We start from the raw sequence: 23,082 nt of genomic DNA on the forward strand, positions 1-23,082 counted from the left end.
GGTCAGGGCAGAGGATGGTGATGGGAGGGGAGCGAAGCCGCTGAGCGCTGTCGCAGGTCCTAGGGCTGGCTTTGAGGAGCTGTAGTTTCAGCCTGTTGTTTGGAACCCTGGAAACCAGGGAATGGCGCTGCGTTGTGTGCAGCTCGGAACCGTTGTTGTCGTGATGTCACAAGGCGCCGCCAGTCCGCAGCGCCGCGCACCTGCGTGTCCCGCGGGTTCCCAGCGCGACCGGGCGCTTGTCTTCATGCTCCCGCCCGCTGCGCTGAGGAGCGCGACGCCGAGGGCGCGATGGGAGCTTCCCTGCAGCGCTGCATCGTGTGCTGCTGCTTGCCGTTCACGCTGCGTCCCCTGCGCCGGGGCCGTGTCTCGCGGCGCAGGAGGGTGCGACTGGAGCTTTATGCCAGCTCTGCATCCAGAGGTGCTGCTCGCGCTGCGTCCTGCGCGCCCGCGGCGGGGGAGCGGGGCTCGGGTACCCCTGTGCGGGCAGCGGCTCCCCGGGCTCGGCGGCGTCCCCGCAGCGGGCAGCCCCACAGCACCGTTATGGGGGTGAGCTGCTGCGGGGCACCACGGGGGCTCTTCAGCCCAAATCTGTCACGCTGCCCCAAACTGGTTTCAACTCCAGGCCTAATACTGCAGTTGCCCCCAGCTCCTTAGCGTTCATTCTCAAAGCTTGTAAGAAAGCTCAGAAACTGTCGGCACGCTCAGCGTCTGCTAGGTAAACTACTCATAAGACTTGAAGACTTGTGGTTTCTTTTGCTCGTTATTTCCCTAATTAACAGGCAGCCGGGAGCCGCAGCGCCGCGCTGCAGGGCCGGCTTGCTTACCCGCCGCGATGCTCCATCTTGTCCTCCGGCGCCCGCAGGGGCTGCGTGTCCTGGCTCCGGCGCCATCCAAACCCCGCGTGCCAGGGCATCGCGGGTAATGCCATCCCTGAAGCAAGCTCATAATAATATAAAGTTTTTGGAATAGTAGCGAACAAACAGCAATCGAATCATAAATACCAGCGGGTATTAATCTGCACCAGTGTTTTTTTTATTTTAACTGCTTACTGCCTATGAGCAAGTGGGATTCACAACCTTGAGTCTGTGAGCGGAAATGTCGTTGTAATTTAGTGAGTAAATCAGAGATGGAGGAATTGGGCAGTGTTTTAATGCACTCAAAACTGTGTCGGGGCGCCCGCGCGGTGCGGCGCAGAGCCCTCCTGCGCCCACTCACCTCCCTCCTTTTCTCTCTCAGAGGTCCCGGCAGAGAGTTCTCCTTGCAGACAGAGCATCTCGGGGACCAGCACGTCGGAGAAGACCAACTCCGTGGATGCAGCGAACACGTCTCCTTTCAAAGTGCTGGTGAGTCCCAGTTTCCTGCAGGGGAGCAAATTTTCCCATCAAACTGGAGGTGGAGGTTGAAATACCATAATGTATAAACAGGCTCTGAGGAGGAAAGAGTATTTACTTAGTATTTCCATTTTTTCAGGTGGTTTTGGTACCTGCTGCTATATATTACCGGTAATATTTCTGGTAGATCTGTAGTTTGTTTTTTTCTTCTGGATGGATCTAAGGCTGCAAATAGTGACACATCAGCATTAACGTAGGCAGCAACCTATATAAATACTTCTGAAGTTGCTGCCAGGGTTTGCATTCTATATTCAATTTTTGGCTAGGAGGAAAGTTCCTCTAGGTTGGTGATGGCATGTTATTTTTGCTGAGCCTGTAATGTTCTTAATGAAGGGGGTAAAGGAAGGGGCACCCACGGCGGCTCCGTGCAGCTGCTCTGTGGAGGGGGAGAGCTGATTCCACCCCCCAAGTGCTGCTGAATCCTACTGGATTAAGGAGCTCTCCGTTTGCCTGGATCGTGCCGAGGAACGCGCGCACGTGTGCCTGCAAGCCCTGGAAGGATCTGATGCAATGTGGTTTAAAATGTGTGTTGTCTTCCAAGCCCCGCGCGGGGCTGTGGCGCAGGGTGGAGCGATGCCTGCTGGAAACAGCCGTGACTTCCCCGCGCGCGGAGGTGCCTGGCGCTGCCCGTCAGCAGCTGGAGCTGCAGCGGCGCTGCCAGGGGAACACGTGGCTCCCTGTCCTCGTGGCCCTGCGGAGCGCGGGCTCGGAGGAGGAGGTGCAGGTGGTGGTACCAGCAGCCCAGCAGCAGTTGTTTAGAAGGCAGGTTAGCTGGACATGTAATATGTTTAGCTCCTGGGTAGATTTTGGGTTGAGTTTTGCTTCAAAACAGCACCTGGAAAAGTATATGAAGTCACTAATACTGAAATCTTCAGAGATTTTTCAAGTGTGGATGGATAGTGAGATTTTGAAACTGCCTGTTTTTTTAAGGCTCGTTGTATACCAGTCAAAAAAGAGAGCTTGGATGCAATGGACACAAGGCATCTTCTAATCTTAATCCAAGAACTAAAAACATGGTGTGTGAAGGGGAGCACAGGGTCAACTACTGATTACCCAAGACTACTGCTTGCTAATAGCGGAGGGGGGTTGTTTGCTTAATTTTTGAGTCTTTTGAGTAGTAATTGGAGTTCACTGAAGTTCACCTGTAACATGAGCAGTGCCGCTTGTTGCAATTCAGAGCTGTCACGCAGGGGAATGGTCATCAATGATCCTGTCCTGCCCCTCTTTCTGCTCTGGGGAATCCCAATACAGCAGATCCCTCACGGCGGTCAGTGGGAATCACTGAGTGTGGATGCAGTGACACTGCCCTGATTGATTTGTTCCCGGCACAAGAGGTTCCCTGCTTCACTGCTGTGACTTCTCGTTTTAGGGCCTCTTCAGTAAACGTCTGAAAGGCTCCGTGAAGAGGACAAAGAGCCAGTCAAAACTGGACAGGAACACGAGTTTCCGTCTCGCTTCTCTGCGCAACGCCGATGACAGGTAAAAGAGTCAGAGCATCTCCCAGGTGATGTCACCCACAGAGTGCACCTACAGCGTGAGTATTGCTGAGCACAAGCCCAGAGAGGTAAGTGAGGGAAGGATTTTATTGCCAACTGTCAGATGGGTGTGTTTGGGACTGACTGATATGTTAGGATATGCGATGCAGCACCAACACAAGGCTGAAACCTTTAACTACTCTTAACAGTTGACAAAAAAGATCAGGTTGAGCATCTGCAGTCAAATACCTTTTTCATCTTCAGCATCCCTGCAAGTAAACACTGGGCCTTAGATTTCATGATAGAAAACGACTGGATTGGGTGGTTTTAGTGCCCCTTTGCCTGCACGCAGTTGCCCCGGGGCTGCTGGTGCAGACAGGTCAGAGTGAGCAGCCCTGGCCAGCCCCGAGGACACGCGGTGCCGCTCCGGCACGCGAAGGGACCTGGCTAAGGCCGTAGTTGTGTAGCTGCTACAGGGTGGAGTCCTACAGTGAACAGAGCATCTATTTCTCAGAAAATGAGAGAACTCAATAAGGAACTTAATTCTATCCATCTAAGAGCTCCTTGTGGTAAATTCTTGCTTGTGTCTCTTTTGCTGGAACTTTGGGCTGGAAATGGATTATATAAGAGGCAGGTAAAAGCTGCTTTTTCCTAACTATTTGTAAAGTCTCTTAATTGTCTTCATTAAGCCTTACAGTGCATTTTATCCCGCAGTAGCTCAGCAGGAGTATCAGACGAAGAGAAAAATAGGTTCCCCTGTACTTAAGAGCTCTCTGCCCTTCTGCTGCTTAGTGCATTTTTGCTTCTCCCTTAGCTGAGCAGAATTCATTAGCTGAGCCTGTCATGCTGTGCCGTTTCAATCGATGATTCTGTCTTCTCCATCTGAAAGCAGTGCCATAAAATTGTGGAGATGGCTGTGGGTGTTGGAGGTCTTGTTGACGTGAGGAGCTGGGGAGCGGACGGCTGCTGCTCGCCGGTGGTGGCTGATGCTGTTCCTTTAGTCGTGGCAATGTCATGCGGTCTGTTTGGAGTGAAGTTTTGTTATAACCCCCTATTTTCAGGAAGCTGCAACTTGGCTGTACAAAACAGTGCAGTGAGCATAACCATATTAAATAAGGTTAACCTGTGGTAAAGTATGGCTCAAAAGCATGAGCCTTGTGCCAGGCTTGACTGCTGGGTTGGTGAAACCTTGTGCTGCAGGATCATGAGAGTCAAGAGCACTGATGAGTCCTGCTTAGAGAAGGGAAGTGTCTAGGCACTGCTCAACCTCATAGGTACCTTCTGTTGGAAAGCCTGAGGCTTCATGTAGTTCTGTTCCCGCTGCTTGGTCACGCAGGCAGCTGCATGTAGGGGTGCTGAAAGGTTGTAGTTAAGTCTACTGCTTTTCAAAGGATGCTTCATCAATCAAACCACAAGGGAAACTCGGTTCCATCATAAAGATAAACTTGAAAATAGTTTCTTCTCTCCCCACCACCGCCTGCCACCACCCCAAAGTGTCAGTGTGTATCTCAGAGCACCTGCAAAATGCAATTGGTGGATCCAATAGCAAGAAAAACAACTCTGAAGGCATGTGGGAATGAAGCTCTTAAGATGAAGAAGAGATTAGGATGCTGGAAGGAGAAGGGCTGGAGGGAAGAGGCGTCCAACAAGATCTCATCTGTGTTTTGAACTATGCTGCTCTTTGGGGGGTTTTCCAACAGCAAAGCCAGCTCCAATTGTTTGGGTACAAAAGAAGGTAGCATAAAGTAGCTGAGTCTGTGTAATTATTTGGAATTCATAGGAGGGAATGCCCCTTTCCTCCCCACCTCCTGCTTTCCCTGCCCCTGTTTGTTTCTCCTTGCAGGGCAGTAGGAACATCCCTATCCTGCCCCGTGAATCAGCCCTTTTCCGTTTTAAGCAGGTAGGGCTTGGTGGCACCATGGTGCTGTGCAGGCTTCCAGGGCCAGGGTGACTGATAACATCTACCTTTTCTTGCTCTGTCAAACATGGAGCCCTGCCTTCAAAGAAACTATTGTGTAGCTTTTTAAAGCAAAGCCCTGTGAGGTTGAGAAGGAAATCGAGGCTGTCCTCATGTTGTTTTTCGCATGCTGCTGGGGCAAAATTGAGTTCACCTGTAGTTTGTTTTCAGAAATGAAAGCATTAGTTTAGGCCTAAAAGTATTGTGTCTTTATTGTAGCTTATCAGCTCGGTGTCGGCCCTGGGGAAGAAGGGCCCAAGGTAAAGATGCCATCACCTGTTTACTGGGCTGTTGACAGCAGATCTTCCTACTGCACACAAATGTCACCGTAAAATCGAATTGGGAGAATACAGAAAAATTTTCAGTGCCTTGGGTAGTTGGTTCCAAAATGCATGGAGGAGGGAGGGGTATTTCTAGAGACAAAGAGGAGCCCACGCTAGTCCACAACGGTGTCGTGGAGGTGACCCTGCCCAAGCCAAGGGACGTAGGGGCTGGTCAGCTAAAAGAGAGAAGAGCCGCAGGTGTTGGGATGGGCACTAAAAGTGAGTAGTGGAGACATGGGGAGGAAGAAAAGGGGAAGCATTAATTGCAAAACTTCAGTGTAGCTAAATGACTTGAGCGCCATAAAGCAGAAATTATTGTGTTTGATTTTAGGTCAAAGACTCTATATCTTAAGAAAAAAAATTGTATCTTGCAGGGGGTATTGTTGCTCTAACAAGAGCAGCTACCGTTCTGCGTTGGTTTAGAGATTTAGAGATGTAAGTGTGCTTTTTGCTGTTAGCAAACATTTCCCTAGCTGAAGAAACACCAACAAGTCGTAGCTTTCTGCGGGATGTTGCCACATCTCTTAGAAATGGTCAGAAAAATAACGTTTCCTTTTCCCATTGTTGTTCTTCAGGTCACGTGGATTGCCAAAGCTGAAAGAGTCCCGTTCCCATGCGTCTTTACTGAGCCCGGGCAGCGCGGTGGAGACCTTGGATCTTGGGGCAGAAGAAAAAGTCTTTGTCAAACCACTTCACAGCAGCATCCTTGGACAAGACTTCTGCTTTGAGGTGAGCACTTTCCATACACCCAGCAGGTTATATGCTGTCAGTCAGTTTGAGTACTTATGTATTAGAGCATGCTGGTCTGTGATGAGGCAGCTGGAGAGCAAACTGGGAACACATGTTCTCCTGAGCTCTGCCGAATTGGCATGAGATCCCCAAGTCCTGATGGCTTCAGCCAGTCAGCAAAGAGAAAACATTCTCAATTACTGCATCTTCTAATTGAACATCTCTTACCTTGGGAAGTCTCTAGGCATTTGTAGTCAGCACGTGTATGTACGCCCTAAGCGTAGCTATAGCTAGTAAGCTGGATTTTCCTCCTGTCACCTAAATTCACTTGAAAATATACCATAACTGAGAAATGTCATTTCCACTGTGAAGCATCTTGCAGCAGCTCAGCCCCTTCCCAGGTTGCTTGAGGAGAAGCTTCGGCAGCTGAGCACATTTCCATTGCACCAGGCAGCGGGAAGCAAAGCTCTTCTTTGCTTTTCAACCCGGGCTGCCTCCAGAACAGGCTGTTTGTGCTCGCACAGTCATTTCCCTGCAAGGCCAGCACCAAGCTGGATGCGCCCAAGGCCATTGCAGGCAGCTGTGGCAGGGGAGAGTCAATGTGGCTTCAGCTGAGTCCTTTGCATGTGTCTAAAGCTCTGCAGTACAACCTGGAAGCGGCCCTGGCAGAAAGCCAGCGGGTAGCAGGCTCTTCTCTGAGCCTTGGCCAGGAGCTGTTCCCGCTCACTTGGCATTAGCTCCCTGAAGTCACCATTTCCAGGGAGTTTTGCCTTGTGTCAACACACTGCTAGTTCTGTCTTTCCGCTGTTTGTGACCAAATCATCCAGTACCTGGGATTATCTGGGGAAAACTGCAAGCATTTCATAGCTATGGATCAATTAACAAGTGTAAAAAATAATGACTGGCTGATTATAGCCTTTGTAAGATGCTTAAGAGTCTTTTAAGAGGAACCTTTGGCCCTTCATATGTTTCCTTTTAGTTTGATATTAATTTTAACTGACTTTTTTTTTTCTCTGTTTTCTGTGGGCCTCTCCATCTCTGCTTTCTGGGTTCTTCTAATGCTTTCCTGCCTTTTTCATATTTACTCCCTGTTTCTCAAACATTCCCAGTTGTCATCTTTACTTTTTGCAGGATCGTCCATGTCTTCTGGACTTGCTTGATCTCAGCTGATCACTTATATATTGCAGGTAACCTGCTCCACTGGCAGTAAATGTTTCAGCTGTTCCTCAGCAGCAGAGAGAGACAAGTGGATGGAAAACATACGCAGAGCAGTGCAGCCAAATAAGGTAATGGAAATTGCAGAAATAAGGAAGCAATGGACATGCATCTCCATGGCTTAATGGGCAGTACAGCACTGGCAAAAGAAAAAGGGATTTCAGAGCTGGGTGAAAGGAAGTCGAATTTTTTGTGGGTAAACATGCGGTAGGTCAGCTCTGGAGCTGGCATGCTGCCTCCCTGGGAGCTTTCTGAGAAGAAGAATGTTCTAGCCCCTGCCTTGGACATGCAGAAGACAGCAAGTTGCTTGTGCTTTAGGAGAAATATGTTTCCTAGAGATTCTAGATGAAATATGTTTCCTAGAGATTTCCTAGAGATATATTTCCTAGAGATTCTGAATCAAAGCTGAGATCTTTCTTCCATGCAGGACAACTGCCGTCGAGCTGAGAATGTGCTTCGTCTTTGGATCATGGAGGCAAAGGACCTGACCCCTAAGAAAAAGTACTTCTGTGAGCTGTGCCTTGATGACACTCTCTTCGCCCGCACCACCAGCAAAACAAAAGCTGACAACATTTTCTGGGGAGAGCACTTTGAGTTCTACAGCCTCCCACCTCTTCAAAGCATCACAGTTCACCTCTACAAGGATGCAGAGAAGAAGAAGAAGAAGGACAAGAATAACTATGTGGGCTTGGTCAACATTCCCGTGGCCAGCATAACTGGTCACCAGTTTATGGAAAAATGGTACCCAGTGAGCCCATCTACACCCAAGAAAGGGAAAGCAGGGGGACCTTCCATTCGGATCAAGTCCCATTACCAGACCATAACCATCTTGCCCATGGAGCAATACAAAGAATTTGCAGAGTTTCTTACCAGCAACTACACTACGCTGTGCGCCGTGCTCGAAACAGTGATCAGCATCAGGAAAAAGGAGGAGGTGGCTGGTGCTTTGGTGCACATCCTGCAGAGCACAGGGAGAGCAAAGGTAAGAGCAGGCGGCCCCTGTCCAAGTGACTCCCTCTTGCTGCTCGCAGTGGGTGTCTCTGGGGCTGCAGAAAGTAGGAAGCCTGGGCTGGCCTGACCGCACACAGCAGCAGAAGGTGCCTGTGGCATTTCTGGATACGGGATCAAAAGCTAGGAAAAGGGTCTAGAAAATCCTTTCAAGGACTTGGGCAAATGCATGTGGATGGGTGTCTTACCAACAAGCAAGTGCCCTGGTTGATGCCAAGATTGAAGATACTCTGTGCCAAGTGAAGTGGCTGAAGTAGGAGGAACCATCCAACCTTATGTTACTCATTGGGGACTCATTGAGTGTTTAGGAATCTTAAGAGAGAAATAAGCTAGAAAGTTACTTCCAGAAATGCCTGTGATGGGCTGAACTGCCATTGTTGTCTCAGGCTGAATCAGTTAATCACTTCCAGCCTTGATTTGGTCAGGGTTTGAACAGCTTTTACAGAAGCTGTGCTCAGTTAGTGTTGATCCCAGTTGCCCCAGGGATGTTATCAGGACTTCTCTGTGCATACTGGAAAAAAGTGCATGAAAATGCCCTGTAGGGCTCAGACAATTTTGAGAAGTATTAAAAGGCATCGATTTACCTGGCTGCTCCCGCCAAGCTGGGTGTATGAGAGGGGTGCCCAGCTGTAACCGGCAGAGTGAGTTACGCAGCCCCAAACACAAGTGTGAGGGTTTGAGATGTGGAAGAGCAGCTGTTGGCAGCATCCAGGTGACAGCCCCACTCAGCTGCTGTGAAACAGCCTCTCGTGTGCCCGTAGTCGTGGACCCTGCCCGCCTTGACGTGTCCCTCTGAAGGGGGGCTCTCTCGATAAGAGCTTGTTCCTCACCGCGCTGTTTCTCGAATCCAGGGAAGTTGCTAGCTGGGATAACTCCTCTAGGGTGGTACTAAAATGCTTTTGGAAAGCAGCCCTTGGATTCCTGCAGTGCTAGCTGCAAGGAGTAGGCACGTTAATGTGATCAGTTTGTCTTTGCAGTGCCACAGTATTTTTGAAGTTCTCTTTTCTAGACACATTGAGCAGCCTGGGCCAAGGAACCTTTGCAGCTCACACTGTGGTGGTGCTGATAGAGATGCATGGTCCCAGCCTGCACTATGTGAAAATATTTCTGTCAAATTTCATCAGAAAGCAATAGCTAATTTGTTCTGAATATTTGCCCTAGTTTGTTCTGAATATTTTGTACTGATACATTAGTTTTGTATAATCAGTAGGGCTAGGATGCCTCGCTGCAGTGCTCTTTGGAGGACATTAATGTTTGGAGCAGCACTAGCAAGTCACACTTATCATTTAGTCCTAATTTAGGATCATGGGTATTTTTTTCTTTTGAAAAGTAAAAAACCTCGGACAAAAGTACAGCTCCTGTCCTGGAGATTCGTTAAGCACTGAGTGTTTCTTGTGATGTGCCGAGTGTCCTTGGCTCATAAGCACTTATCACTTGAGGAAAGAAATATTACTGTAGGACTAAGCCCTATATTAAGTGGTTTTTCACAGTGATGAAACTCGATTGCTACTTCCATGCCATGTAGATCCACAGCAAGTATGCCAACATTTTTTTCCAAGTCCAGAGCTGTTTTCATTTTGTGAATTAAGTTGTTGTAAGCCATTCTTCTTAATTAAATTTTGCTGAGCTGCAAGAATTGATTCCTAACTTCCATCTTGGGTTTTTAAATGTATAGTTTGTCTGTGTTCAGCATGAAAAGCAGTCCTTGGCACCCCATGTCCAAAGCTAGACAGTTATTTCAGTGATCCTCTTGTTCCTGTGTTTATCCTTCCTCCTTGGTTTCTGCCTAGCTTGACTGAGTCCAGTTAGAATAACCTCTGCCCATGTTACTTTTTTCTTCAGGACTTCTTGACAGATTTGGTGATGTCTGAGATAGATCGTTGTGGGGAGCACGATGTCTTGATCTTCAGGGAGAACACACTTGCTACCAAAGCTGTTGAGGAATACCTAAAATTGGTAGGGCAAAAGTATCTTCACGATGCACTAGGTAAGAAAGTGCCAACCTGCCTTTTTTTTTTTTTTTTTTTTTGGTATTGCAAGGGCTAATCCAGTTGCAGAAAACAATAAGTCAAGGAACTGGACTGGACTCTGTGTGCTGGGATCTGGGAGGTGACCCATCCAAGGACCACGGCTGTAGTGGTGAAGCAGGAATGAAAATTAATGACTTTTATCCTGTGTTCTAGAACATTGGTGCTGAGTGATAAGACTGTAAATCACCGATGTAAGAGATGGAAATACGCCGTCGGTTGTGCAGCCTGTCTGGTGCCCAGGGCAAGGCTGCTCGTGACAATATATCCCTCTCATTCTTCATCACGTGCTGAGTGTCGCTAGGCAGTTCACTCCGATGCCGTGCTCTTTGAAAGAGTTAGTGACATTACGTTGGTGTGAGCTGTTTATTTTATCTGCGAGAGCGTCTCAATGCACGATTAATAAAGAGCCTCGTGGACCACAAAGAATGTCTTTCAAAGACATTTAAGGGAAAAAAATATCCCAGGAAGCAACAGTTAAAACAGAGCTCACCCACAGAAGTGATGCTGATGGTTTAGCAAGTAAGTGATCTAGATGGCCTCAGCAGGAAGATTTTGGACCTAAGCAAAACAGTTTAAGAAAATGTGGCAGCTGATTTGCTTGCAAGAACACTGCTGGCTTTAGCTTGGACGGGCTTGATGGTTGGTTAAGGCTTTTTAAGAAAACAGAGGTCGAAAAACAAAACCCCTTTGCACGAACAAGCCTTGGGGTGTTAGCTCGGAGCCGGCAAGGTCATGGCAGGAGGTGAACTTGGAAGACACTGAATCATTAAACAAATGAATGAAGGTTTTGTCTGGTGAACAGCAGCAGTTTAAAAAACATTTCTTAGCATAAGTCCAAAAAAAAAAAAACGAGAAAAAACGGTGAATGGTGCATTTAAATATATTAAGCAAAAGAAACCTCATCCTTTTTCGAATGTGTGTCCAAGGATTACAGAAACGCAAAGGACTTTGAAAGATGCAGGCGACAGAGGCATTGTGAGATGTTCCTGTAAGAAACTGAGAAAACAAGCAGGATTGATCTCGCACTGGAGTATTAGTCTTACTCCTGAGACAGATTTGAAATGTAAGGAGGGCGAGTTTAGAGATAATAAAAATAAACGTCACTGTCAAGTGCATTTCCTGGGGAAGGCCTGAGGATGAGTAGCAAAGCCTCATTCCTCTGGGAGAGCCAGAGGAGCCAGGCCACCAAGGTCTGGTGTCTGGAGGCCGTGTCGCAAGGCAGCAAGGTTGCTCCAGAAAGGCACAAGCAGGATTGAAAGGTGCATCAGGGAGGCTGTTCCTCTAGTGACTGTGGTCTGTCATCCTCTTCCCTGTGTCCAGGAGAGTTCATCAAAGCTCAGTATGAGTCAGATGAAAACTGCGAAGTGGATCCCGGCAAGTGCTCACCCAGTGAATTAGCAGACCATCAGAGCAACCTGAGAAAGTGCTGCGAGCTGGCCTTCTGCAAGATCATCAATTCCTACTGGTGAGGCGCTCTCTCCTTCTCCCTCACAGCTCTTTTGAGTGGAAGGTGTGAATTCCTCTTCTGAGGATGTGAAGCCAGCAGTCATGCTAGGAAATAGCCGTCTATCTTCTGAGACTGCCTTGTTTCCTTTTCTTGCTGCCTTATTACCTGGGGCGCAATACCGTGGGTGACTTTTCTGCCTAAACCAGGGGGTTCCAGCGGGAGCTTGTGCTGAAATCCTCTGCAGGGGACACATAGTGAGTTGTGCCTGAACAAGGAGGGAGTTAAGGGAAAAGACAGCTTAGTGGGAGCTCGGAATAAAAAGTGGGTTTGGTATGTAGAGACAACTCTTTCTCAGCCCCTTTAGAATGGTAAAACCAAAAAGTGTGGGAAATCACACTGGCCGAAAGATTTTTATTAATCTCTGCTAGTGAGTGTCCTTGGGAAAAAAATGTCCTTTCTGCTTCAGGGCAAAATATATGCAAAGCAGTGGAAGAGCTTTACAAGCAAAATACAAATTTCAATTATAGTTCATATAGAGTTATATAGTTCATTTTGATCCAGTTTGTTTTAAATATCTGGAGCACTCTGTTCCAGCGTGGTCGTGGTGGTTTTTAGTCTGCACATTGGTGGGTCTGAAAACAGCTTCATTTCACATGTTTGAACAAGGGATGATTTAACTAGTACTTAAGAATCACCAGATTAAATGGTGGTCTAAGAATAGATGTCTAATGACATTTCCTGGCCTAGAGAGGTGGAGTGAAAATATAAGCCAAGGATGATTTCTCACAGTTAATTATTTCAAGTGATTGGTCACCATTTTGACTTTCTGCCTGTCATTGCCCACACGGTTTTGTGTCTCTGCTTGCTGTTTTTCAGCGTGTTCCCTCGGGAGCTGAAGGAGGTGTTTGCATCGTGGAGGCAGCAGTGCCTGAGCAGGGGCAAGGAGGACATCGGCGAGCGCCTGATCAGCGCCTCACTCTTCCTGCGCTTCCTGAGTCCTGCTATCATGTCCCCCAGCCTCTTCTACCTCATGCAGGAGTATCCTGATGACCAGACATCCCGCACCCTCACTCTTATTGCCAAAGTGGTTCAGAATCTGGCCAATTTTGCTAAGTAGGTGGTGGGGATGACCTTGAAATCTCTACTTCTAGGGGTGCAAATCAGGTCAAGTAAGGAGAGCCCTGCCTAGTGGTCATTTTTGCAGACTGCTGATTCTTGGGCAAATTGGAACAGACTTTAGAAAGGAAGAAATTTCCTCCGTTCTCTTTGGAACAGCCCAGAGCTGAGTTAGGCAGAGTCAATTTGAATGCAGACTGGAGGTGCACTGAATTCAGTAGAGGGACACAGGAGAAAAGCACGAAGAGGTTAATGGTTTAGCATGCCTGTGTGTGCCTGTTTTATGCTATTTAAAAAAAAAAAGTGCCATTCCTCCCAAGGATCATGTTTTTTTTCCCCTTCCACCTCCCAGGTTCCCAGCTGAATGTAGGCCCAGGAGCACTTCTCCGTTAGGGAAAGGGGTGCAGGGAAGGTGCTGGAGAGAAACCAAGTCTGTGGGAGGGAAGAGATGTTACCAACCCCCTTGTTGACAGTATGAGTGGCGAGTTACTAGTATTTAACCAAGTCGAGAAAGCAGGGAATCTCTTAAATTGCCCATTTTCTCCCCTTCCAGACACCTTTTCAGAAAGGCAAGTCAAAAGATAACCATGAAGTGTTTTCAGACAGTTATTTTACTCTTGTGCTTTTTTGTGGTGGTTGTTGACTGAGTTTTCCCTCCCATTTCTTGCAGGTTTGGTAACAAGGAAGAGTACATGGGCTTCATGAATGACTTTCTGGAACATGAGTGGGGAGGAATGAAGCATTTTCTGCTCGAGATTTCTAATCCAGAGAGCATCTCCAACATGCCCGGGTTTGAGGGCTACATCGACGTGGGCAGAGAGCTCTCTGTTCTGCATTCCCTCTTGTGTGAGGTTGTTTCCCAGCTTGATGAGGTAAAGCGGAGCGGAGGCCTGGGAGGGCGAACACGGCGATTGTAGCGTAGCGACCGTAAACACGAGGAGACATCAGGGGAGCAGCCGGAGCCGCACTGGGGAGAGAGTGCCCAGCAGCTTGAGAGGAATGTGCAATAGGGCCATTGCCCAACGGTTCCCTCGCACTCCCGCTGCGGCCCCGCCGGCTCCGGGAGGCCCCAGGGCGGCTCCTGGGGGCAGCTGGGCCCCACTCCTGGTGCAGACACCCAAATCAGGCAGAGAGGGCAGCACTCGAGTGCTTGGCTGGGAAATGGAAATGCTGGGGGGAGGCTCTTTTGGATGCAAGTTGAGGCACCTGGCTGGACCCTCCCCTGCCCAGCTTGGGCTGAAGTCACGTCCTGGCCAGGCAGAACTGCTCTCCTGGAAGACCAGGGCCAAACCCGCTGAGATTCGTCCATTTCTGTGATGTTTGCATTAGCTTTTAGCTTAGAGGGGCCCTTGCCAGAGCTGCACTCCCTCTTTGCCATGGGAGACACTCGGCTGCAGCTCTGAGCACTGGGACCATTGAACTGCACAAGAGCAGAGTCTGGGTTGTTCTTCCCCAGCTACATTCCCTGCAAGACCCCAAATCATTAAAACCTTGTTTGTTAAAAAGTAAAGCTGACAAGACTCAGAGAAGCTGAGCTCCATGTCAGCATTTTTTTTTCCTGAAAGTACTTAAAACTGTTCCATATTTGCACTTCTTGAGCTGCATTATTTTGTCTGTATTTCGTGTCTTTTGCAACTGGAGAGCTGAGGTGACTTGCAATGTGCTGCTAATGATTTTTGTTGCTAGAAGGGTCTGTCAAGATCATGATTTGTTGGATATTTGTTTTCTCACAGCACATTATCTAAAAGAAGGCGCTGAGCTTTGTGCATCAGAGTAAATCTAAATTTCCTTGACTCAGAAGGATAATGTATATTAATCTCAGTTTGTGGTCTTGTTTATCTGTTTCCGTCATATACATGAGCAGAGTTTGCACTCCTGGTGTCACAGACAATAAAATCTTTGTTATAAAGACAGCTCAGCAAGCTCGGAAAAACAGGCAAAGGGAGCATGTAAAAGACCAGTTCCACCATTTCCATAAGTTGGGGTAAATCCGTCAGTGCCACAAACTGTGCCACCTTCCTCCAGCTGCTCAGGCCATCAGGTCAAGGGAAATCCAGTTTCTGCAGGGCAAATGGGTACTGCTCTCCAAACGAAAACGTCCTAAATGTCTTGGGCAGCTGGGAGGGGAAGGAGCCAGACGTAAAGCTTTAAAGCAGATGTGCTTTGTCCTTTCTGTAGGTTAGATGTATGGATCTATCCTAGCAGGCCCCTGGGAGCTGGCGTAGTGGATTGCTGTAAAAAGAATTAAGGGATTAAGTTACACTGCAGTGCTGTTCTACTGTGGGTAGCGAGTGGGAATTGAGGAGACAAGTAAACTCACAGGTCTTAATAGAGCAGGAGATGCTCTGTAAGAAAGCTTCTGTAAAGAGACCTCTCTCTGGAGTGACCGGATCCTTGCTCACAGGAAAAATAAGGACATCTTTGAAAAGAGGAATGTCTTTGAGGGAGTTTTACTTCAGCATTAAGTCTGTACTGCTTTTGTCTCCTGCTTTGGGCGCAAGAGCAAGCAGCACCGTGTAGCTGCTACAACCAGTCTTGACCCAGAAAGGGCAAAAATAAAGGAGAAACTTCCCCTTCGGGCTGCTGCCGTGCTCGGCCTGGCCAGCACCAGGCTAGGGCAGGAGTAAACCTGAAGCCAAGCGTTTAATCCCACCTTCCATGGCAGTGTTGGAATGAGGGTCACTGGTGTTTTCATGCAGTTGCTTTTAACAAGGGAGGAGCACCTTAGTTTTTGATAACCGTTTGCTGCAGGAGACGGCATCAGCGTGACATGCCAAGCCCAAAGGCTTCTGAAATGAAAACCTTCTTTTCCCCACCTCTCTGAACCCTCTCAAGTTTCTCATGACCCTCGAATGCCGCATCCCTTGTCTGTTGGCATGCATTTCTTTTACCACATGACTCTCTTTGCCTGGAAAGTTCCCTCCCACTAGCTGAATCTGTAGCCTTTAAACCCCCCTTAATGAGTAGATACTGTAGTTTTCACTTTGACCTCACCCAGCCTGGCTTTAGTTTGCATTGCATGATAGTTTTGCATTGGAATGGCCACAGTTTGTTTTTGTTGAGCATGATTTTTGTTTGTTTTGTTTTGTTTTGGGGGATCAATCCTAATTTCTTTTCTATTTCCTTTTCTTTCCTCAATGTCTGCTGCACCCCGTTGGTCTCCTCCATCCATCTCGTCGCCGTGATTACGCTGCTCCGTAACACTGCCTCCCGGTCCGGGCACACCCGCACACAACCACCCACCCTCCTTCCTTCCACCTCCACCCCTCCGCCTCTGGGCATCGTGATCCAAAACCTGGCGGGTGTCGCGGTGCTTGTTGTCCAATTAGGGTGAAAATTCCTTCCTACAGGCGACCGTGGCAAAGCTGGGACCTCTGCCTCGCATTCTTGCGGACATCACCAAGTCCCTGACTAACCCTACGCCCATTCAACAGCAGCTGAGACGTTTCACTGAGCAGAGTTCTAGTCCCAGCATAAGTGGCAGTCTCTCCTCAGGCCTTCAGAAGATATTTGAGGACCCCACTGACAGGTTGGTCACGGCCGGAGCTGGAGGGGAGATGGGGGATGAGGAGGGTTCACTTCAGAGCGCCCAGGCAGTGGTGAATGCCTTGTTGCTTGAACCTTCCCACATCGTAGGAGTGATTCATGTGAAGCAAAAAGCTGGGAGGTGGCAGAAACACCAGAGATCTTGCACAGGGTGGCCTGTGCCAAGCTTCTGCACTGTCAGGTGTAGCTCCCTTTGGAAATGCCGTCCCTCCAAGCTGCCTCGACTTACAGGAGCTTTCAGATAGCTCCTGTTGAATTTTTAGACATATGCAATAATATAGAGCTGGGGAAGTGTTAAATGGGGCCTGAAATGTTCCGAAGTCTTGCTGGGAAGAGAAGGGTGTGAGAGATGGAGGAATTGGTGGGAATGGTTTGCATTTCACCTGTGAAAAATAACTGTGAAGCACTTCTTGAACCATCCTAATGTTCAGAGGTAAGTGGTAATTAAGGAAGAGTGTGTTGCAACTTGAAACACTAAGAGCTCATAAAAGGAAGTCTGGTTCCTTGAGTCTTTCAGAGCGAGGAAGTTGGCGGGGGGGTTAAATGAGGTAGAGAAGCTTCTCTGGGACAGATCTCGTAGGGATGCGGCTCAGTTAAAAAATAACCAAATTCCTTTTTACTCCACAGTGTTCAATCCACAGCTCAATCTTGATCAGCAGCTGCATTTGGATTTTTTTCTTGGACTTCACCTAAGGCAAATGTCTGTCATCTAGATAGTGGAGTATTTCAAGGCTAGCCAGAAACGTCCATCATCTCCTGAGAAGCACTTTTTAAAGTGTGTTTATTTCCCAAAGTAGATGTGACTTTTTGACTTTTTTCCCAAATAAAGATTTTTTTTCCAAATAAGAGGTTTTGTATTCTGAGAGGGTGGGATGAAAAAAGGAGAATATTTGGTGGACAAGAAGTGGCAACAGAAACAATTTAGGAAAGGTGAATGAACCAAACCTGAAGTGGAATGTGCTGAGATTCATTGTACTATTGCACAAGTGCTTATCCAGAGGTGGTAGGTGGAAAAAACAAACCTCAGCCAAGTGAATTTGCAGACTATACGTAGTGAATGATGGGCCTTGCCTTCAGCCTGGAACAATTGGTTTCATGTTCCTCAGGTCCTGAGTAATGAGTTATTTGGGTCCCTTTCACAAGTTTGGTCACCCCAGGACATCTGTTTACAGCTGAGCACCATTAGCAGCTTGTGGCTGGGAACTCCTTGGGTCTGGGGTAAGTGGGGTTGTTACCAGGCAGGACTGAGGAGCCATGTCAGAGCTATTTGAGGGCTTAAACTGGGCTACAGGAAGACATTCCACAGTGTGGGAATAACCTAATGCTCACTGGGAGCCTCCGTACTCCTTTGTGGTTGCCCACAGTTGTCTGCTTGTCATTTCCTTTGCTCCCATCAATTTAGTTTTAATGAAAGTGAACGGTGGCTTTCTCTCAGCAGCAGCAGAACATAATAATCCGATGGGTTCCTTTCTCCTTTGCATCTGATTCTTTCCTGCTCTGCTCCCCTCCCCACACGGTACGAACAGGAGATAGCGAAGCTGAAGGAGCGCCTGAAGGTGTCCAGCCACCGGCTGGAGAAGTACAAGCTGCGCCTCCTCGTGCAGGAGGAGCAGATGCAGAAGCTGCTCGTGGAGTACAAGTCCAGGCTGGAAGACAGGGAGGAGAGGCTACACCGGCAGCAAGAGGAGAAAGACAGCCAGATGAAGAGCATCATCAGCAGGTGAGACTTGGCTGCAAAGTCTGCAGAACATGGAGAGCAGGAAGCTCCCCCTTGTCACATTTATCCTTGACAATAAAGAGAGCAGTTGTGTGGGCTTGATATTCCTGGACTGACACCACTCCTGCTTTAGAGATGAGAAAACTGAGATATGAGTGTTGAGACTTGCTTTAGATTGTCAGGAGAGCAGACAAAAAGATTTAGGAATTTCTAACCCCAGTCTCTGCTATACCTCTAACTGGTCCATTTGCTTTGTTTGAAAACTGTACTCATGGGATGGTTTTACAGGACAGTTATATTATTGGCAATGCCCACTTTGGGCTGTGAGAAGGATCGATAACCTTTCTTGAATGCAACAGACTTCTTGCAGAAAAGAGGACAACCGGAGAAGTCAAAGCAACAGCCCCAGAACAGCCAAAACACCCAGGAATAGTTTTAAACTGCACTAATTCTCTCTTTTTGCACATCAGACTCATGGCAGTTGAAGAGGAGCTGAAAAAGGATCATGCTGAGATGCAAGCCATCATTGATGTGAAGCAGAAAATCATTGATGTGAAGCAGAAAATCACTGATGCGCGGGTAAGGAGCTCAGGATTTCCCGGAGCTGAGTGCCCTGTGCCTAGAACCCATCATTCTTCCCTATCTTCCTGTCCCAATGTTATGACCTAGATGCCAAGGCAGTACTGGCCATGGTGTTGCACACATGACTTACTGCCTCCTAGGAGAGAATTGGGAGTTTTGTACAATAAAGACCCTACTGTCTGAGAGCAAGCTTTGAAAAGTCAAAATCACAGGACTTTTCTACTTGAGGAGAACCCAAGTGGTGAAGGAGCAGTGGGGCATTGTGTGGACACTGCTCCAAGCGTGGGCCTGGCAGCTCTGGAGCAGCTGTGCTTCTTAGCAGCATAGGTCAGTGGCCATGTGCATGCAGCCCAGCTGTGCACATTCAACCATGGCTCGGAATGGCAAGGGAATGGCACGCTTGCCATGGAGCTTGCCCCGTCTCGCTTGTGTAGCATTTCACCTCATCTGACTCTCCGCGTCAGCCCGCTTGGCCACCAGGCCAGGACAACACCCGGTCAACACAAGTCACTTGTGGAAAGTGGGACCCAACGGGTGTGATGCATGTGAATGTGTCATGTGGCGTAGTGGTGTGTCTGCTGTGCCCTTGCTGATTCCAGAGAGCAAAGCTTAGACAGCAGAACCTGAGGCTGATTTGATATCTGCCTGTTAATGTGGGCGAATTTTGTGTTTAGGGAGCACCTTTCCTGTTGCTGGGCTTTTTAATCGCTCCAGCTGCATGATTTTTTAATAGATGATCTTTTAAGAGGATTACACGTTTCAGCAAAGAACACCTTAAAGAAGTAACAAACCTGTTTTTTAAGCTGTATTTTTATGCTAGTAGCACTGGACTGTGTGGTCTGTGAGATCCATCTCTGCATTTCATTGCCTGGGTTTGTTCTAAAGAAGATTTATTTTTGTTCTGTGAATAATTTTTGAAGGTTCTTGTATATGTACAGACACAGATACCTTTGAGATCTTTTATGGATATTTCTACAAAGAATACAAAATAACTTTAAACAGTTTAAACCTCTTGAACCTGTGCTGATTCAAAATGCTGTTCTGTGCCATGAAGTTGGATTTTGTGTAGCTGGGGGTGGTGCGGGAGCACCAGGCAGCGCCGGTCAACGTTTCGGGTGATGGGCGCCGAGGCCGGGCAGCCCCTGGGCAGAGCGAGTCCCCAGTCGCGTGTCCGGGCGCCAGGACCTGTATGGGGAGAGCCGCGGGGTGCAGGGCTGCGGCTCCAAGCTCTGCCTCCCTGCTACAGGAGCCGCCCGTTCCTGAAGCCTTCCACATTCCTGGGAATAGCTGGGATGTGGAGGCAGAGGCAACGCGGAGAACTGGTCTCGGCTCTGACGCTCTGTACCAGACAAAGCCTTTTTCTTTCTTTTTTTTTTTTTATGAAGCTGAAAGACTTCCTGGACTGAAATCTTATCTTAGGCAGGGAATTTTTGGTTGCTTCATTACTAGCAACTTCAGTGGTGAAAAAGGAACTACATTGCATTCATTGGGCAGGACAGCGCGCAGTGCCTTTTCCTGGTGGAAACAGAGGGCATCCCAAAAGCTGCCCCATGGCAGTGGCTGAGGCAAGCCCAGCACAACCAGCTCCAGGCCTCGTGTGGCAGCTGCATCTGCAGGGGCTGGAGCCTGCCCAGACAGGAGGGCACGGGGCAACTACAACGGAGGGGCTGCTGTGCTGTCGTCCTGGCTCGCGGCACCTGCCAGTCTGCGCCTCCTGGCCACGGCGGCAGCATGGCGCACGTGCGGAGGCCAGGCCGTGCTGCGGGCAGCGGAGCCAGGGATGCGTCCCAGGCGCTCCCCGAGCCCGACAGGAACGGGCCGCGCACGCTTGCGCGGCGCCCGGCACCTCCCCTGCTGCGTGCGCCCGACTACCAGAGCCTGGAGCAGGGCGGGCAGCGCAGGAGGAAGCTGGGGGCTCCCCAAGACAGGTGAGCGCTGCTCGTGCTGCGCACCCAGCACAGGGCGCTGCCCTCGCGCAGCCTCCCGGCCCCCAGAGCCCCAGACGCCCCAGGCTGAGCCGCCACTTCAGCCTCTGTGGAGGGGCAGCTGCAGCCAGGAGCTGCCTGGGCCACCCCTTGGCCACCAGCTGCCCTTGAGCAGTGTCCCGGGCCCTGCCAAGGGAGCTGCCCGTGCCCACGTGCGCCTGCCCCACGCTGACCCTTTCTGTGGAGGGCAAAAAGCCCCTGGCAGCTCTCGCACAGCCCTGCTCCAGGGCCAGCCGCACGCTGCGTCGGGGAGCACTTGCCCGCCCAGCTGCGGCAAGCTCAGCAGGCAGCCGGGAGGCCAATGCCAGCCCAGGCTGCTGCTGCCGCCCAGGGCCTGGCTGCCTCTGGGGCCCTGCCAGGTGCCCGGGGCAGCTCTCAGCAAGGACGCTGCTGCCCAGTGCGCAACCTCGGGGCTCTCTCTGCTCTCTTGCAGTGTGGACACCTTCTCCCGCATCTTCCATCGGGAGAGAGAGCCGCGAAACGTCCTGGAGGCAGAGAAATGCACCCCCAAGCCACCAGAAAGGCTCCCCGAGCTGCGCAACAGCCCCCATCCCCGCCACATCCAGAGGATCCCGGCCATTGGGCAGGGCGGCGCGCAGTGCGTTTTCCTAGTGGAAACAGAGGGCACCAAGGAAGAGCAGGTAGGAAGTGCTGCCTCGTGGGGCTGGGAGCAAGCAGGCGCCATGGGGAACAAGAGCTCTGGGCAGGCCACAAAGGGCAAGGAGAAGCAGTGGGCGCTCCGTGGCCTCCCATCCAGGCCAGGGGCCACTGCCTCCTGCACCCCCAAAGCTGCCTGCCCCACGGAAGCCACACGAGCTCCTTCTGACCCTTCTCTTCCTCGGCAGGCTCGCTGGTGGCAGTGGGCGCACACCTCCAGCCCCAGGGAGCGCTTCAGGAGGCCGGCGGGTAAGTTGTGTCCACCGCAAAGAGCCCACACAGAACCGCCCTCCCCTTGGGGCTGCTGGGGGAGCCGGGTCCCTCGGGTCGAGCCCCTGCGGCGGGGGCTTCCCCGCTGCCCTGGAGAGGCGCCAGCCCTCCCTCCGTGCCAGCGGGACCACAAGGCCCAAAGCTCTGGCCGGCCTCTCCAAGGGCTCCAGGCGCTCGGCACCTCCGCTCAGGCAGCCGCAGCGCTGCTGTCTCTGGCTTGTCAGGGCTGCAGCAGGGCAGCCCTTCCTCACGCACTGCTGGTCCCTCGGCCAGCCTTCCTGTGGCCCCTGCACGCGTCCCCCTTGCAGCCGCCTTGCTCTGAGCCTCAGCAGCTCTCAGCCTCCTCTGGGGGCCTGGGCTCCACAGTGCCACCTCCTTGCCCTACAGGGCCCCTCACAGCTTGCCCAGCAAGAGGGAAGCAACCTGAGATGAGCCTGTTCAACAGGCCCCGCAGCGTTTCTCACCGCTTGCCTTCCTCTCTTTTCCCAGGGCCACAGGAAGCCTCTGTGGAGGCCATCAGGTTTCCAAGGCTCTCCTGAGCTGCACGTGTCATGCAGTCCCTGCCCAGGGGAAGGCAGGAGGCACGGGGACCTGCCCAGGAACAGCAGCTTGGAGGGAAGCAGCTGGAGCAGCCCCCGAGTTACCGACTGCCCGTGCACGGCCCAGTCGAGCGGCTGGGGGCCTGCAGAGCCCTGCGAGGGCCAGCACCTCCTTTTGCCTTGCAAGCCAAGGCACTCTTCACGCAGGAGGCTGCAAGGAAGGCCCAGTTCATCAGGGCTGTCAGCACTTACCTACTCTTTGTGCTGTTGTTATTGTTGATATTAGTGTTGCTGTTGCTTTTATTGTTGATATTGTTGATATTACTGTCTTTATTGTTGTTTTCATTGTTGATGTTGCTGTTTAAGTACATATTCCTGTGCCATTCTTCGGGTGTTGTGTGTTGTTTCCCAGGGAGCTCAGGCACAAAAGCATCCCCGCTGCAGCTATGTCTGTGCAGAGCCGTCTTCTCAGGCTCCAGGTGCAGGGGAGCACCAGCAAAAAGCTCCCTCTAGGATTTCCCTTGGAACATGGCTCAGGGGATGCCCAAAGGGGAAGGGGCCACAGCCCTAGTGCAGGGCAGCCCTGACGCTCTCAGAGGCCTGAGACAACAAGTCCCCGCAGTGCCCAGGCCATGGGCAAAGGGCAGCTCTTGGGTGTCCGGGACACGAGGCTGTGAGATGCAGAGCTGAGTGCCCCAGCCCCTGGGTGAGCACAGGGCCCATCAGGGCTGGGACACACTCAGGGATGGCAGGAAGAGGGTGTGTGCAGTCTCCCCTCAGGAGCTGCTGCAGAAATTGCCTCCTGCCAGGAACAGCCCTGTGCTGGGGACCATCATGGAGGCTGCTCTGTCCCTCTGCAGCCCCACGGACAGGGACCACATCACCAAGGCAGGTCCTCCTGCTCCGTGGGCACTCTGGGCTTTCCTGTGCAGGGCCCGTTTGCTCTACTGCATTTGTGTGACACTCAAGTCCTGGGGCTGCCAACAGCCCTTACCAGCCTTTCCCTATCCTGGGCTGCCCGCCATTCCCTCTGCCAGGAGCTCGAGGCAGAGCTCAGCGCTGCGTGTGAGCGCTGGGCCAGAGGAGCTGGGCTGG

The 23,082-nt window shown here is 50.5% G+C and overlaps 1 protein-coding gene across 1 annotated transcript; it reads left to right on the plus strand.

Annotated features, from left to right (window-relative positions):
* The first annotated feature begins 288 nt into the window (after window positions 1–288).
* On the plus strand, window positions 289–21,987 carry LOC148595528 (ras GTPase-activating protein nGAP-like). The gene is made up of 17 exons (XM_088520380.1): window positions 289–469; window positions 1,237–1,343; window positions 2,761–2,870; window positions 5,722–5,875; window positions 7,063–7,161; window positions 7,518–8,072; window positions 9,941–10,085; window positions 11,449–11,593; window positions 12,452–12,688; window positions 13,362–13,563; window positions 16,021–16,220; window positions 17,754–17,957; window positions 18,425–18,533; window positions 19,783–19,877; window positions 20,955–21,162; window positions 21,367–21,427; window positions 21,938–21,987. The coding sequence occupies exons 1-17, from the start codon at window positions 289–291 to the stop codon at window positions 21,985–21,987; spliced, it is 2,862 nt and encodes a 953-aa protein (XP_088376506.1).
* The last annotated feature ends 1,095 nt before the right edge of the window (window positions 21,988–23,082 follow it).

Source organism: Tinamus guttatus, unplaced genomic scaffold, assembly GCF_059628265.1.
Source record: "Tinamus guttatus ecotype Peru unplaced genomic scaffold, ASM5962826v1 Tinamus_guttatus_pri_ptg000087l, whole genome shotgun sequence".
In the NCBI taxonomy this organism is placed as follows: Eukaryota; Metazoa; Chordata; class Aves; order Tinamiformes; family Tinamidae; genus Tinamus; species Tinamus guttatus.

What these genes read in the sequence shown, in the direction of transcription:
- LOC148595528 (XM_088520380.1), top strand. Translation starts at nt 289, where the DNA reads ATGGGAGCTTCCCTGCAGCGCTGCATCGTGTGCTGCTGCTTGCCGTTC. An exon ending in CTGCGCAACGCCGATGACAG is followed by an intron (nt 2,871 to 5,721) that starts GTAAAAGAGTCA and finishes GTTGTTCTTCAG; the next exon opens with GTCACGTGGATTGCCAAAGC. An exon ending in AATCTGGCCAATTTTGCTAA is followed by an intron (nt 12,689 to 13,361) that starts GTAGGTGGTGGG and finishes CATTTCTTGCAG; the next exon opens with GTTTGGTAACAAGGAAGAGT.